General features: G+C 43.9%; 1 protein-coding gene across 1 annotated transcript in view; it reads left to right on the top strand.

Annotated features, from left to right (window-relative positions):
- Positions 1 to 816: 816 nt before the first annotated feature.
- Positions 817 to 14,361, top strand: part of KNL1 (kinetochore scaffold 1) — a 45,377-nt gene continuing 31,832 nt past the window's right edge. The window contains exons 1-9 of the mRNA XM_084632746.1: positions 817 to 937; positions 6,023 to 6,077; positions 6,509 to 6,548; positions 8,824 to 8,883; positions 9,942 to 10,003; positions 10,514 to 10,563; positions 11,563 to 11,602; positions 13,053 to 13,090; positions 13,435 to 13,487. Of these exons, the coding sequence (XP_084488872.1) occupies positions 6,043 to 6,077; positions 6,509 to 6,548; positions 8,824 to 8,883; positions 9,942 to 10,003; positions 10,514 to 10,563; positions 11,563 to 11,602; positions 13,053 to 13,090; positions 13,435 to 13,487 (378 nt within the window). The 5' untranslated portion in view covers positions 817 to 937; positions 6,023 to 6,042. The remainder of the gene's footprint in view (positions 938 to 6,022; positions 6,078 to 6,508; positions 6,549 to 8,823; positions 8,884 to 9,941; positions 10,004 to 10,513; positions 10,564 to 11,562; positions 11,603 to 13,052; positions 13,091 to 13,434; positions 13,488 to 14,361) is intronic.

Here is a 14,361-nt window from a genome sequence, read left to right as displayed (position 1 = left end):
CAGATCTTTCCCCTACACGAGAGAGCGGTTCGGGTTCTGCCAGCGCGCTGCCCTGGGACAGTGCGGATCAGCCCGCGCGTCCCGCCTCGGGCAGCCTCCTCCGCCTGGACCACAGCCGCTCGGGCCGCCTCGGTGCGACGGAAGGCACCGCGTGCCCCCCCCGCACCTGCGGAGCTGCTGGGGGGGCAGAAAACTGCCTTTCAGCTGGGGAGGCATTCACTGTCACTGGCGAGCTCCCCCATCACTTTATAGTCACCCAGCGCCCTGATAGGCGATTGTGATCGAGATCAATGAAGCTGGGGGGCATGTTCGGCACGCTGCTAAAAAATTAACCGCCCTCCCAGCCAGCAATAATGTGAACCCAGCCGCTTCCTATATTAATTAAAGAGAAGGAAAAGCATTTTGCGACGAGGATGGGATTCGAACCCACGCGTGCAGAGCACAATGGATTAGCAGTCCATCGCCTTAACCACTCGGCCACCTCGTCACAGAAACCTACCACCTCCAGTAGTCTATAAGAAACGAATCTAGCCAGGCTCAGCTTGTTTTTGGGCTCCCTGTACAGAGTACACCTAAAGAAATTCCCACCATGAACGAACAATGCTCCTAGCTCCACTTCTGCCTCGGGGCGAGCCCTGAGACAGTTTAGGAGGAGACATTGTAATGCAATACGTAGAGCTGACTAAACCGAGGCCGTCATGTTGTACGGAAATTCGGTGGCCGCCATGTTGTACGGCGGAGGGTGTAGGGGCCGCCATATTGTACTTGTGGAGTGCGATTTGCCAGGAGCCTATGGCGCATGCGCAAGAATAGGCGGTTAGGTTTGAATAGTGAAGCGGCGGCCCTAGCCGAGCCCGATGGGCGCCGTGGGAGTAAGGGGCGGCGGCGAGGAGGCGTTGGTGTCTTGAGGGCTGGATTTGGAGCGGAGCTGTGGAGGGTGAGGAGTCCGTAATGGCGGCGGCTCGTGAGGGGCTGGGAGCGGGCTCTGCGGGGAGCCGGCCCGGAGCAGAGGTGGGAGGGAGCGGGCCCGGCCCGGGTACTGCAGGGAGGGCGGGTCCCATGAGAGCCGCTGCCGCCGCCCTGTGTCGGGCGGGAGGGTCTCTGACTGGGCGGGGGGCTCCTTGGATCCCCATGGGCCCCTCTCCCGGGCTGGGGCTGAGGGCGGGTCGTGTGCCGTGAGGTGACGGTAACTGTCCCATGGGACCAGCTCAGTCTTGCGAGAGGTGTTCGCCGCGGCCTTAGGGGGAAGCCGAGATCTCGGTCCCGCGCGTGCAGGTCTCTGCGCCGGTTCTGTGCCGCTGCCTGCGGATGCTGAGCGCTCCGTTTTTAAAACCCTCCTGTTTCCGTTGCGAACACGGCCACCGCCGCTGATGGAAACCTGTTCTCAGCCAGACAGCAGCCGTTCTGGGGAGACCTCCATGCAGCCTGTCCCATTAATAAGTTTTGGGACCATTTGCATGCTAACGTTATTAAGCCCAGACAGTAGTTTTTTATAGCTATTTTGTGCCAATATTTTGTTCCTCCCCCTTCTTAGGCCACATCTACATGAGAAACTTTTGTTGGTATACTAATATTGGTTAGGGGTATGTGATTTTTTTGGTGACCTTTCTCTACTGACAAAAGCCCTAGTGCAGATCGTACCAGTAGAACAGTGCTTTTGCTGGTATGGTTTATTTCTCACATACGCAGGGCTGTTGTTGTGTAGGTCTCAAAATATTAGAGAGGCAAGGTGGGTAAGGTAATTCTTTCATTGGATCAACGTCTTTTGGTGAGGGGAAATCTGTAAGGCTATGTCTACATGTATAATGTATAAATGTTGGAAGACAGGATACTTTTGCAGTGACTGCTACTCTGAAACCTGGGCTAGATCAGTGGTTCTCAAACTATTGTACTGGTGACCCCTTTCACATAGCAAGCCTCTGAGTAGACTCCCCCCTTTTAAATGAAAAACACTTGTATATATATTTAACATCCTTATAAATGCTGGAGGCAAAGCGGGGTTTGGGGTGGAGGCTGACAGCTCGCGACCCCCATGTAATAACCTCATGACCCCCTGAGGGGTCCTGACCCCCAGTTTGAGAACCCCTGGGCTAGATGGACCTTTGGTCTGATGCAGTATAGCCGTTCTTATGTTGCTTCTGATGATTAACTTGGAGGGTTGTTTGAAGGCCAGAAAAGGGGGTTCGGGAAAGATATCTTTCAGGATGTGGCCCCCATTGAGTATGGGTTGTAATTGTTTAATGATACCACACATGGGTTCTAGTGTGGGGGGTAGTAGGTGGCAACTAGGGGTATGGGATTAGAGGAAGTTATCTCGGAGAATTTGGGTGGTCTGTTCCATTACATGATCTAGTTCTTTGGGGGACTGTCCTTGTTTGGTGAAGATGGTTTTAAGAATGTTAAGGTGTATATTCCGGACCTTATCTTTGGAGTATATTCTGTGTTATCTGAGCACCTGGCTTTAGATAACAGATTTTTTGGTGTAATTGTGGGGAGGAAAGGGGTTACTGGGTCTGTGAAAGTAGGTGTGGCAATCTGTAGGTTTCTTCCGTACAGTTGTCTGTGGGTTCCAATGATGAAGCTGATTGTGGTGTCTAGGAAGTTGATGCTAGTGTGGGAGTGTTCTAAAGAGAATTTAATGGATGGGTTGTGATTGTTGAAGATTGTCTAGCACAGGGATTCTCAAACGGGGGGTCATGAGGTTATTATATGGGGGGTCGCGAGCTGTCAGCCTAGACCCCAAACCCTGCTTTGCCTCCAGCATTTATAATGGTGTAAAATATATTTTTAAAAGTGTTTTTTTAATTTATAAAGGGGGGGGTCGCATTCAGAGGCTTGCTCTCTGAAGAGGGTCACCAGTACAAAAGTTTGAGAAGCACTGGTCTAGCACAAATGTTGAATAAACTTGTAACTTAGATTAGAAAATATGGACGTTGAGTGCTCCATACTTTTCTGTGACTAGACAGGAGAAGATAAATATTATAATTCAATGACAAAAAGCTATTGCAAAATGCAGAGATAAGGTTGGTTGGTGATATATGTCATCCCCTTGCAGAACATTGAGCTGAGCAAAACTCTAATGTCAGAAACCCAGGAAATGCTAAGGGGGGTGGCGTGGGAAGGGGTTGTGGGTGTCTGGCACCCTGGCTGGGCTCTGGGAGGGGGAGAAAGCGAGCAGAGAAACATGAACTGGGTTGTCATAGGGGTTTCTTTAACTCTCTACTCCTGGGGGGGATTTTTTTGTGTCTGTAATATTGCAGACATACTTGCTGACAGGTATTTTGAAATAAATTACTAAAATTGAAACTGGTGTGATTATCTAGTGTTATTTTGACAAATAAAATTTGCTGAATTTTGCAAAATTTTAAAATATTGTGTACAGAATTTTTAATTTTTTAGTGCAGAATTTTTATATCTTTGGCGCAGAATTCCCCCAGGATTAACTGACAGTGGAGGTATTTAGTTAATTCTGCTTGGTCAAGATCTGTGGATTACTTTGAGGTGTGAGACGGCTATGATTGTGAGATGAGGTAATCTGTTTTTCACCCTCCAGTGTAAAGAAAGAGAAGAGGTGCATGTATGCCTTCAGGATGCAGTATGCATTATTTCTATGCTGAATTGTGTAGGAGCAGAATGTAGTAGAATGTCAGTAGCAAGGCATAGGGCCTTTATAATAAAGGATATTGTCAGCAGTGAGGTGGAATAGGAGAGAATTCTAATGCTTTAATGATGGTTAAGTTAAAGTATAGGTTGAAATTGTATTCTGTGAGTAACAGTACTTCTGCATTTGACCTTGAAGATGTGATTCCTAGTTCATGTAGATGTACCTGTGCTACCTCCGCTTGAGCTAGCACACTGGCAGAGCTCTGAGGTGCAGGGGACTGGGGGAATTGGCAATGCAGGAGGTTGGCGGGGACTGGCAGAGCTGGGATGCAGGAGAGTTGAGGTTTAGGCTGGTTGGGGTGCATGGGCAGCTGGGAGAGCAGTGCAGTTGGAGTATACTGGCAGAGTTGTGGGGTGCAGAGTATTGGGGTGCACTGGAAGAGCTGGGAGTGCTATACCTTCCTCATCTGAGCCTACAAACTCTCTTGCCTTCCCTAGTATTCAACCCTATTTATCCACCTCCCCGTAAGACCCCTCTCCTTGCTGAAGCTCCAAACCCCAACCTCTTATTCCCCCACTCCTTTGTCCCCTAATATCTTTCCCTTTCCCTCCCAAGAAGTAATTTGTCTTATTTCCGCCCCTCCCCCCCAAATACTGTGATTATAGTCCCTCCAAAATGAAACTGCCACCCGTGATTCACAAATTGCAGCAACTTCCAGCTGCTCAGTCTCAAACTCCTTTTCTCTTAGGTGGGGACTTATGATTTACTTTTCCTTAGTTCTGTTAATTGAAGGGTGGGTTCGCGGCCATTAAGAGGTCTGTCATTCATCCAGTCATTGGAAAAAATAATTCCAATTACACAAATATAATGATGGGGGTCTAAATTAGTTGTTTCCACTCAAGAAGGAGATCTTGGAGTCATGGTGGATAGTTCTCTGAAAACTTCAGCTCAATGTGCATCAGTGGTCAAATGTTGAATAGAATGTTAAGAACTATTAGGAAAGGAATAGAAAATAAGACAAAGTACAGTGCCACTATATAAATCCACGGTATGCCCACACCTTGAATACTGTGTCGAGTTCTGGTCACTTCGTCTCAAAGGTGTGGTGGGACTGGAAAATGTTCAGAGAAGGGTAACAAAGGTGATCGGGGTATAGAATGGCTTTCATACGAGGAGAGACTGAAAAAAAAACTAGGGCTGTTCAGCTTAAAAACGGGATAATTGAGGGGAGATATGATAAAGGTCTATAAAATCATGAATGGTGTATAAAAAGTGAATAGAGAAATGTTATATACCCTTTCCCAAAATACAAAAAACAGGGGTCTCTTGATGAAATTAATAGGCAGTAGGTTTACTACAAGCAAGAGGAAATACTTTTTCACACAATGCACAATTAACCTGTGGAACTCATTGATATGGAATGTTGTGATGTCCAAAAACATAACTGGGTGGAAAAAAACAACTAGATAGGTTCATGGAGGATAGGTGTATAAATGGCTATTAGCCAAGATGGTCAGGGATGTAGCCCCATGCCTGGAATGAAGAGAGAAAAAGCCGGGGTGAATCTCTCCAAAATTTCCCTGTTCTGTACATCCCCCTTGAAACTCTGGTATTAGCCACTGTTGGAGACTGGATATTGGGCTAGATGGACCATTGCTCTGACCTGGTATGGCAGCTCTTACGTTTTTATTAGTACCTCTCAGTTTTAACGAAGCTGCAAAAGAAAACCATTTGGAAATGGGAGCTTTAATTCAGGAACCCCTGGGTCAAATGACCTCAAATTTGGATCACTAATGTTACCCTGTCCTCCCTTGAGGCACACCAAATTTCAAAGCAATCAGAGTTACATTTTGGATTCTAGAGCACTTACAAAAGTCAAGTTTAAAGCATTTGTAATGTCAGGAATTGAACTCTAGCTGTTTTCCTAGTATTGGCACATGCACAGTGTAAATGGACATTTTTCTTAAATACCACTCTCAATCTGGGTCCCCCAAAGATTTAGTGAGTGCCATACAATACCTTGGATAAAACTTGACAGATTGAGACCATTTTGATCCACATTGCATCAATAGTTTGACTTGTAGCTCTGGGCAAAAAAAAACAAACAAAAAAAAACCCTAGAAACTTTTCTGTGACTCCTGGCTTAAATTATTCCAATTTTGGAGCCTTAACCCTGCCCTGCACCTTCCTGAGGCACACCAAACTTCAAAGAAATCCAGCTAAGCATGTTGATTTTAGAGGACTTAGGTCCACCTTTAAACAGATGTCATGATGCAACCTTAACAATAGTGATTGTTATCCTGCACCACTTCAATGACCCGGGTGTGGCAGTGGTTGCGTATCATGGCTTAATGTGATTTCCCTATTGCTTTGACTCTTAGCTGTTTTTTGGATTTAAATGTTGTGTGTTTGTTACAGGAAAAACTTGCCCTTCAGAAATGGACAGGATTTATTCAGAATCAAATGACGAAAAGTAAGTTGAAGCTTCCAACTGAGAATTTTAAGGTGCCAAACATTGTTTTGTTTTAGTGGATAAAGATTATTTCCTGTCCTTGGCCCTACACACAGCAGCTGTCCCCAGAGACGCTAACATCTCCATTAAACCCAAAGGACAGAGGGAGCTTCGTTGTTACAATAAGGGAAAGTTCTACAAATATTTCATAGCAGTAGGTTGTTTGAGGTCTCATCGGGGGGGGGGACAGCACTATATTTTCCAGAATTTCTTTTCTGCTCTCTAGCATTGGGATCAGCTGTGCCAAGAGGGCTTGGATTGAATTATTTTCTAAACATAAAAATAATGAAATCCTGCCCATTTTAGAAACTTGTTGCTAAAGATAGTGTCATTGAAGAACGACATCCTTTGTGTGAGTTTACACCCTAACAGTTCCTCTTTTCTTTTCTCAGTGATCATACAGAATGCATCAGAAGGCAAAGGCTTTCCTCGGTGAGTGTGACTTTGAATAAGATCATTTATCAGTAGTGGAAGTTGGTATAGATGAGCCTGCTTTTCTCCCTAGCATATGGAAAATCCTCCGAGTCAAAAAAGAATAAGTCAAGTGGGTTTGCCTATCCATCTCTTTCTGATGGTTGTTCTACTTGCTTTCTATAGTGCAGTCTGGCCACTTACTCAGTAAGCGTCTAAATTAAAATGGCACTCCTGCCGATGTAAGTCGCTCACTACGGTAATTTAATAACTCCACTTCTGTGAAAACGTAGTGCTTAAGTTGATGTAGTTAAGTCAATGCAGTGTCCATGTAGAGCCTGTGTTGCTTACATCGCCCTTTGCCATCAGGGGCTGACAGCCAGAGCCCACTGCTGCTCTTCCAGTGAGGAATTGCGGGTGGTGGGGAGGAGAGCTGGAACCTCACCTCCACTGCCCAATGACGATTTGAGGGTAGGTGGGGAGGAGAGCCCGAACTGGAGTTGCGTCCCAGTGAGGGATGGAGGAGGGGTAAGAGGGGAAGGACAGCTGCCACCAGCTCCTGGTGAGGGATTTGGGGATGTGTGTGTGTGTGGAAGGACAGCCTGAGCTTCGTCTGCCTCACGGTGAGGGATTTGAGGAGGATGGGGGGAGAGTCTGAGCCCAGGTGGCGGGGCTCAGGCTGTCAGTGCCCCACATTGTCAGTTAAATCTGTGCAAGTGCTCCTGATGAGGATGCGAGCCACCGACAGAAAGAGCATAGTGTAGACATTAAAAATCAGATTACACCTCTATCCCGATATAATGCGACTTAATATAACATGGGTTCACATACAATGCGATAAAGCTCTGACATGCTGCCCTGAGCAGCATGTTAAGGGTGCTGGGCTGGGCCGGGGCAGAGGGGTTGGATAAGGGGCAGAGGGTCTCGGTGGCTTCCCCCTTCCTTCCCCCCACAGGAACCACAGGGCAGGAGCTGTGGGGGGCACTTTTGGGGGCCCTGTAGTCCCAGAGTGGCCCGGGGGATTAGCAGGAGGCCGGGAGCAGCCCACTTCGCTTCCCTCGACCCAGCCGTGTCTCTGGGGGGAGGGGGTTTGGGGGGGAAGGGATCCCCCCCCGCACTCACTGGCAGTGGCAGAAGTGGAGCAGCCTGGAGCGGAGCAGCCCAGCCCCAGCCTGCTCCACTCTGCCAGCTCCCAGCCACAGCGCTCTGCTTCCTGCCGCAGGGGTGTGTAGATAGGGGTCGGAGCAGTCAGGGAGCGGAGGGGTTTGGTGGGGTCGTGGGGATGATTAGGGACGGGGGTCTCTGGAGGGGGCGGTCAGGGAACAAGGAACAGGGTGGCCAAAGCAAGTTCGATATAACGCAGTCTCACCTATGATGCGGTGAGATTTTTTTTTTGTCTCCCGAGGACCGCATTATATCGGGGTAGAGGTGTAATTATTCTGGTGGCTGTATGTCGAGTTAATTTATGTTGACTTAATTTTGTAGTGAAGATATGTCCTCACCGTTCTCCACAGCATATTGAAATAGCTGCTCGATGGATATACTGGTAGATCAGACAACTATTTAGTGGTCCGTATGTTGCATCATGGAAGAGGATGGAAGCATTGCTGATAACAAAATGACGTAACACAGTTTGACACCCTTTCCGTGGAAAGGTTTATAATTTAAGAAAAAACATACTTGGGCTCATTTAGTATCTTTCTGACAAAAGTGTAAGAACTCATTACTGAAAGGGACAGCCTTATGTACCTTATTGTCTAATAGAAGAATTAGAAGTGCTTAAAACAGTGAAATGAGACATATGCTCAGAAATTCAGAGTGAGCTCTTTGCCTAAGATGTATATCTTGCATGATTGCTTTAAAAATTCCTAAGAGGTTTTAAGACCTGCTGCACTCTCATCTTCCTTTGGTCATTTAACATCTCTTTTAAAAAAAAACAAACTTATCTTCTGCACCAATGTGCAATACCAAATTAACCTTACTGTCTCATCCATTTTCTAATGTCCCAATCCTGTGCACTACTTTTCTCAGATGGAGTTTTGTACTGTCTTGCTTTTTGGAAATCTTCATATAAAACTGTCATTTGTGGTAGGTGAAGTTCTAGAAATCAGGAAGCAACAGCAAAGTGTGTGCTTGATTAGCATTCTGATCATAGTAGAGGAGAGAGAGAGAGAGAGTCTGTATTGGAACATGTTACTCATTTGCTAGCTTTCCTGAGTGCCTGATCTTTTATAGGAGGCCAATTGTTGAAGCTGCAGAAATCATTTTCTCAACTATTATAAATATTTCCTTTTAGATTTTAAAAGCTCCACGGAGTCCTCTCAAGGACCTTGGGAGTGGGAATGAATTCACTCAGGTAGGGATTAACCCTTTACTCGTCAATATTTTTTTAACGACTGCAATCTGTTCTGAACAAATGTCATCGATTGAGTCACCTCACTGGCATAGCTGCACAAGTGGAAACTCTTCTTATAACTGCTCAAGAATATGAATGGTTCAGTTGCTAAAATTCTGTGGACTTCCTGTAACATTTATCTGATATATTGTAGGCTAACTAAAGTGTTTATTCCAGTCAGTGTTTTATTTTTTTGTTTGCTTTAACAAAAGCAAACTTACTTAAAGTAAAAGGAGAGGGAAGAGAGCAATGATTAACAAATTAGTAGATATTACTTGCTTTTGTTACAGTCCATAAGACTTAGAGTTTTAAGGCTGATTAATGTTTATAGACTATTATAGCAGTTAAAATTATTTTACATATGAAAAGCTAAAATTAACTTGTTAAAAACTAGGCAGCAAACTCTCTATTTAAGGTAAAGGTTAACAAACATTAATATTTTCATTTTATACAGAGTAACTTTTAGTACATGATTTAGTTCAAGTAAACGTCTGCCACCCCATAGTACATGTGGACATAGTCCCAGCCGCTCTGCAAGTTTGTAATACATTCCTTTAAATCTGTGCTCTAGGCTATACATGGACTTTGCTGTTCATTACACTATGATAAATATGGATGTGGAAAATTTAACTTACTCACCAGAAGGAGTTTGCTGTGTACATGTGGTTTTCACTGATCACAGAATTTAAATTTTCAATTGTTTGCTTGTCCCATTTTTCACTGAGGAGTACAAGAAAGATATACAGGATGCCGATATTTGACTTTTGAGCTTTTGAATGTGGTTAGTTAATTTCTGTGTCTTTCTTTTATGGTCTATTTACTTAATCACTATCTTGGCCATTTTTCTTCAACTCCTCTATTCAAAATACTCCTGTCTGCCCACACAGTCTGTCCTGTATCATGAGTGTAGGGTTTTCAACTTGTGGTCTGAGGACTCCTGGGGGTCTTCAGACTATGTCTAAAGTCTATGTCTACAGTCGTCTGTAAATCATATTGTTGTGTCCTCTCTATATCTTTAGGATTATGAAACTGAGAAGCGTCGGAAGAACTCTCGCCGTGTCAGCTTTGCAGATACCATAAAGTAAGTTTAATCTGAAGGTTGCTGATCTACAGGTTGTTTATGTATAAATGTACATCCCAGGCAGTGAGCTGGTGACCAGTGAAACTGATAGGTTTGCATAAATGCATGAGAATTCAAGTGAAGGAACTGAATATTATTGGTGGCAGGAGAAAATAGAAAGTCAGAGACCTCAGGAATTTGAAGAGATCCTTAACCCATTCTTCTGCCTGTCTCGAAAAGAGGGCAAAAGGGAAGATTTTATAACCAGAATGTTTTGGTTGTGTCATTCACTTTGTGGCTTTCATTTTAAGTCTAATAAAGATAATTTCCCATGGGAAGTTGGAGGTAAGTTCAGGAAGTTCTTGTCTTTCTGAGCACTTGTGTTCAGGTATTTTGTAGAACATACAATATAGAGAAGGGCTGAAATCAAAACTGATTTTTTTTTAACTTGGTTTTAAACAGAACACCCTTTGTTCCAGTAGAGATAATTTTGTGTAGCTTATAAAATGTCTGTTCTGTTCTTTGTTTCAGGGTTTTCCAGACAGATCTTCAAACTAATGTGGTAGAGCCAGAAAATACAGGTAAAAATTTCTTTCTCTTTCAATTACAGGGTCTACAGATCTGTTGGCCAGTGGGTTTTCAGCTTGTATGCAGCTACATAAGCAGAACTAGACCTGTCAGTCACTGATAGGGTAGGGTGGGGCCAACTGTCAGTGACTGAAAGGTCTGATTCAGTCTATGTAGCTGCATGCAGGCTGAGAGAGCCCATTAGTTAACAGCTCTGTAGATCATGTAACTAAGAGGAAACTTTTGATCAAAATAAAAGTTCCTATTCTATATACACCTCTACCCCGATATAACGTGACCCAATATAACACGAATTCAGATATAACACGATAAAGCAGTGCTCTGGGGGGTGGGGCTGCGCACTCCAGTGGATCAGCGTGTGAGTGTGTCTGGCTCCCACATGCTGCTCTGAGCAGCGTGTTAAGGGTGCTGGGCCGGGGCAGAGGGTCTTGGGGGTTGGTCAGGGGATAAGGAGTGGAGGGTTGGATGGTTCTGGGGGTGGGGCGGTCGGGTGACGGGGAACAGGGGTGTTGGATAGGGCGTGGAGTCCCGGGGGGCCTGTCAGGGGGCGGGTGTGGATAAGGGTCGGCGCAGTCGGGGGGCAGGGGTTGGATGGGTCAGTCAGGGGGCAGGAAGTGACTATTAATAATGGAAATGCTTGAGGCCAAAGCAAGTTCGATATAACGCAGTTTCACCTATAACGTGGTAAGATTTTTTGGCTCCTGAGGACTGCGTTATGTCGGGGTAGAGGTGTATTTAGCATTCAGTTTCTACAGACCCAGCAGAATATCCTTCTATCTATTTCCAGCTTCCAAAAGTTTGTGTAGCAAGTACCTGAAAAGAGTTAACAGAACGTCAAGCTGTTCTGTTCTTCTGGTTTTTCCGACTGAGAGGGCACATCAAAAGTCAGAAAGAGTAGAACCTTTTTCCTGCAGTTAATTCCTATCTCTGAATGTCTTGATGTCGCTTCTCCTTTTGTTGATTTAATATTTATATTCTCATTTTATTTTTAGAGAGAGCAGCAAATATAAGGAATCAAATCCTATTTAACCAGTAAGTTTGGAAAATTGCTTTTTTGCACACCTTAAGAGCTATGCTCTGAGGGGGGGAAATTCCTTACATGATACAACTATCAAAGTTAATGTTTCTCTCAAAAACAAGATTAAGCATGGCATACTCTTATTTTAAAAAATAGTTTAAGGGGTTTAGCTTGGTTATGGAAACAATAATCTTGAAGAAAGCGCATGTTCAGTTCAGCCACTCAGAATAATAAGGCTGTATGGGTCATGGTATTTGCCACTAGTCATAGCTCCCAAAGAATCTAGAACAGGTTCTTGTTCAAGCTTTCTGCTGCTAGTGATGCTTAGTTCTATGAAGGGAGTAGAAGTCTTTGGAAAATAACAAAGCCTAGATTTTTTCAGAAAGATTTTTAAAGGATGAACAGAAATAAGACCTGCATGTTTCAAAGACTTCCACTCCTTATGCAGCATTGAGGTACCACAGTGGTGGTATTTGCACTTCAAAAACAAATTAATGGGACAGGGAAGATAGTTTGTATCATTCTATACTAGATAAAAATATTTTGAACATGTTAGCTCTTTGAGGTGATCCCTACTGAGTTTACTAATTCATGCTAAAAATACACCTCTTGTCATAGTGAAGACAAGCCCATGGAATCTGTGCTCTAAGGCCTTGTCTAAATGAGGGGGAATGGTGGTGTTTAAAAAAAGAATTAGTGTGATTTTGATTAAAGTGTTTAAAACATATTGATGCACCTCATGAATGTAGAGTTTGATGCCTTTAAAACATTTTAGTTGGTGAGGGAGGAGCTTAGGGTTGGCCACGAACAGCTAACATTTTTAAAGGAGTCAAGCCCTGTCTAGGTACTAACATGCTTTAAACCAACTCTCTTCCCACTTCTCTCCCACCCCCCACATTTTTCCTTCATCATGCTAAAGTCTGTCTGTCCTGAAAGAGCAGTAAAGGACACCAAAAGGAGAGGGCATCAGAAGTCTCACTGAGAGCAGAACTCTCAGTATTAGGTAAACAAAAGGTGTTTACCTGATACTCCCCTTTTCCTTAGATGGAATTACTGGAGCCTTTTAGTTTACAGAAGATTGAACTCAAACTGCCTTATAGCCCATTGGGAGCAGAAGGGGATAACCTAAAGCAAAAGGTCTGGGTTTAGAATAAGGAATTAATTTTAGCCCTTCTCTCTTCCTCAGTGGCAAGTAATAATTCACCAGTATGCAAAATATTTGGGACGGGCAGTATCTTCTTGACATGTAATGTTGCAGTCATTTCTTGGGTTAAGGACTCTCTTCAGCGTTATTGGACTGCAACTTTGTATCTTACAGATCTACTCACAGCATCTGTTACCTGCTGTTCAATACCTGAACACTGTTCCAAGCCTAATGCTCACTTCTTGCTATATTACCGAAATGAGAGCTCTGAGTTTTGAAATCTTTTAGTAAACTGTTTATGTAAAACTACTTTTTTTTAGAAATGAAGGGTCTGAAACTGTTCAGTGCGAGATTACTGGTAAGTTTGAAAATAGATTTCTTTATTAACAAGTTACTTTTGTCCAAAACTACTTATTGTGATAAAGGATGTGAGCAGTCCTGGAACAATCTGTCTGTTAATGAAGAGAACTGTTGTGTAACTGGGGTTTTTACCCCATAACTGCTTGGCAAGCATCCTGCTGTTGGACCTCAGCTACTTCCTCACAAGACACAGACAAATATACCCTAAAATAAGTTTTCATCATAGTCGGCTGTATTTGTGTTCTATCCACACTCAGTTACTGATACATGTAGAGTAAGTTCACAGATCCCATTTCCTACGATCCTGAACTCAATGGATGCAATACTTTTTTCTCTTAAAAGGGATGGACACTTTGCTTCATGCCCCAATCCAAACACCGGTGCAGCAGACTGAGGTATGTGAATACATTCACTCTTTCATGCTGAGAATATTTGGGTCCAAAAATCTATTACTTCCTACACAAATGAATGCAAGAGGCCTAACCAACAAAGATGAAAATACAACTTAAAATGTAAATGAGTTACTGAACAAACAGGATCTTTGTTCATAATTCTCTTGGGAAGAGAAAAATGTTCAGACTTTCTTCCAAGTATTTCCCTCCAATCTGATGAATATCATACTGTGATACTGCAGACTTCTACTTTAAAGTAGCTTGTTAATTTCAGCATTAGAGGGAGCATCTCCATTATTTCTAGTTGTGATCTCGGGGTATGCAGAAGAGACTTTTGTGCCAACCGCCTTTTCATAGCTGGGAGAGCTCACCCATGCTTTTCTCATCTAGTGATATTCCTTTAAAGATGGAGGTAAGAATAGATACATTATCCCTATGGCCACTGCAACATTCCAGAAAGATAGTAAACAGTTGGTGTTTGAGCATGTCTCTGTAGTTTTCCCTACTGACTCAGGCAGTGAAAAATCCAACCTTGCAGCTAATATTTTTGTAGTCCTGGTCATGTAAATCATTGAGCTTGTGTGTTCTTACACTTCACTCATGGATCCTGGGAGCATGTAATCCAGTGTTGTAGAACATGCTCGTACTTCTTTTTTTTTCCAGACAGGCATTTGCCAAGATACTTGCTGCTGTTGCAATGCCCTTTGGCTTTTTCTAGACTAGGATTTAAAGATGTTATCTAATACAAGCTAACTAAAATGTTCTAAAGTCTAGTGTAGACAAGGCAGTGTATACCTTAACACAGGGATCTCAAACTCAAATCACAGCTGTTTGGCAGCGGGAAGCACTGGGAGGTAGGTGGAGGAGCGGGGCGGGC

This window comes from Lepidochelys olivacea (genome assembly GCF_965140295.1).
Source record: "Lepidochelys olivacea isolate rLepOli2 genome assembly, chromosome: 6".
Classification (NCBI taxonomy): Eukaryota; Metazoa; Chordata; order Testudines; family Cheloniidae; genus Lepidochelys; species Lepidochelys olivacea.
The sequence above is the reverse complement of the archived record's forward strand: the minus strand, read 5'-3'. Positions and strand labels throughout refer to the sequence as shown.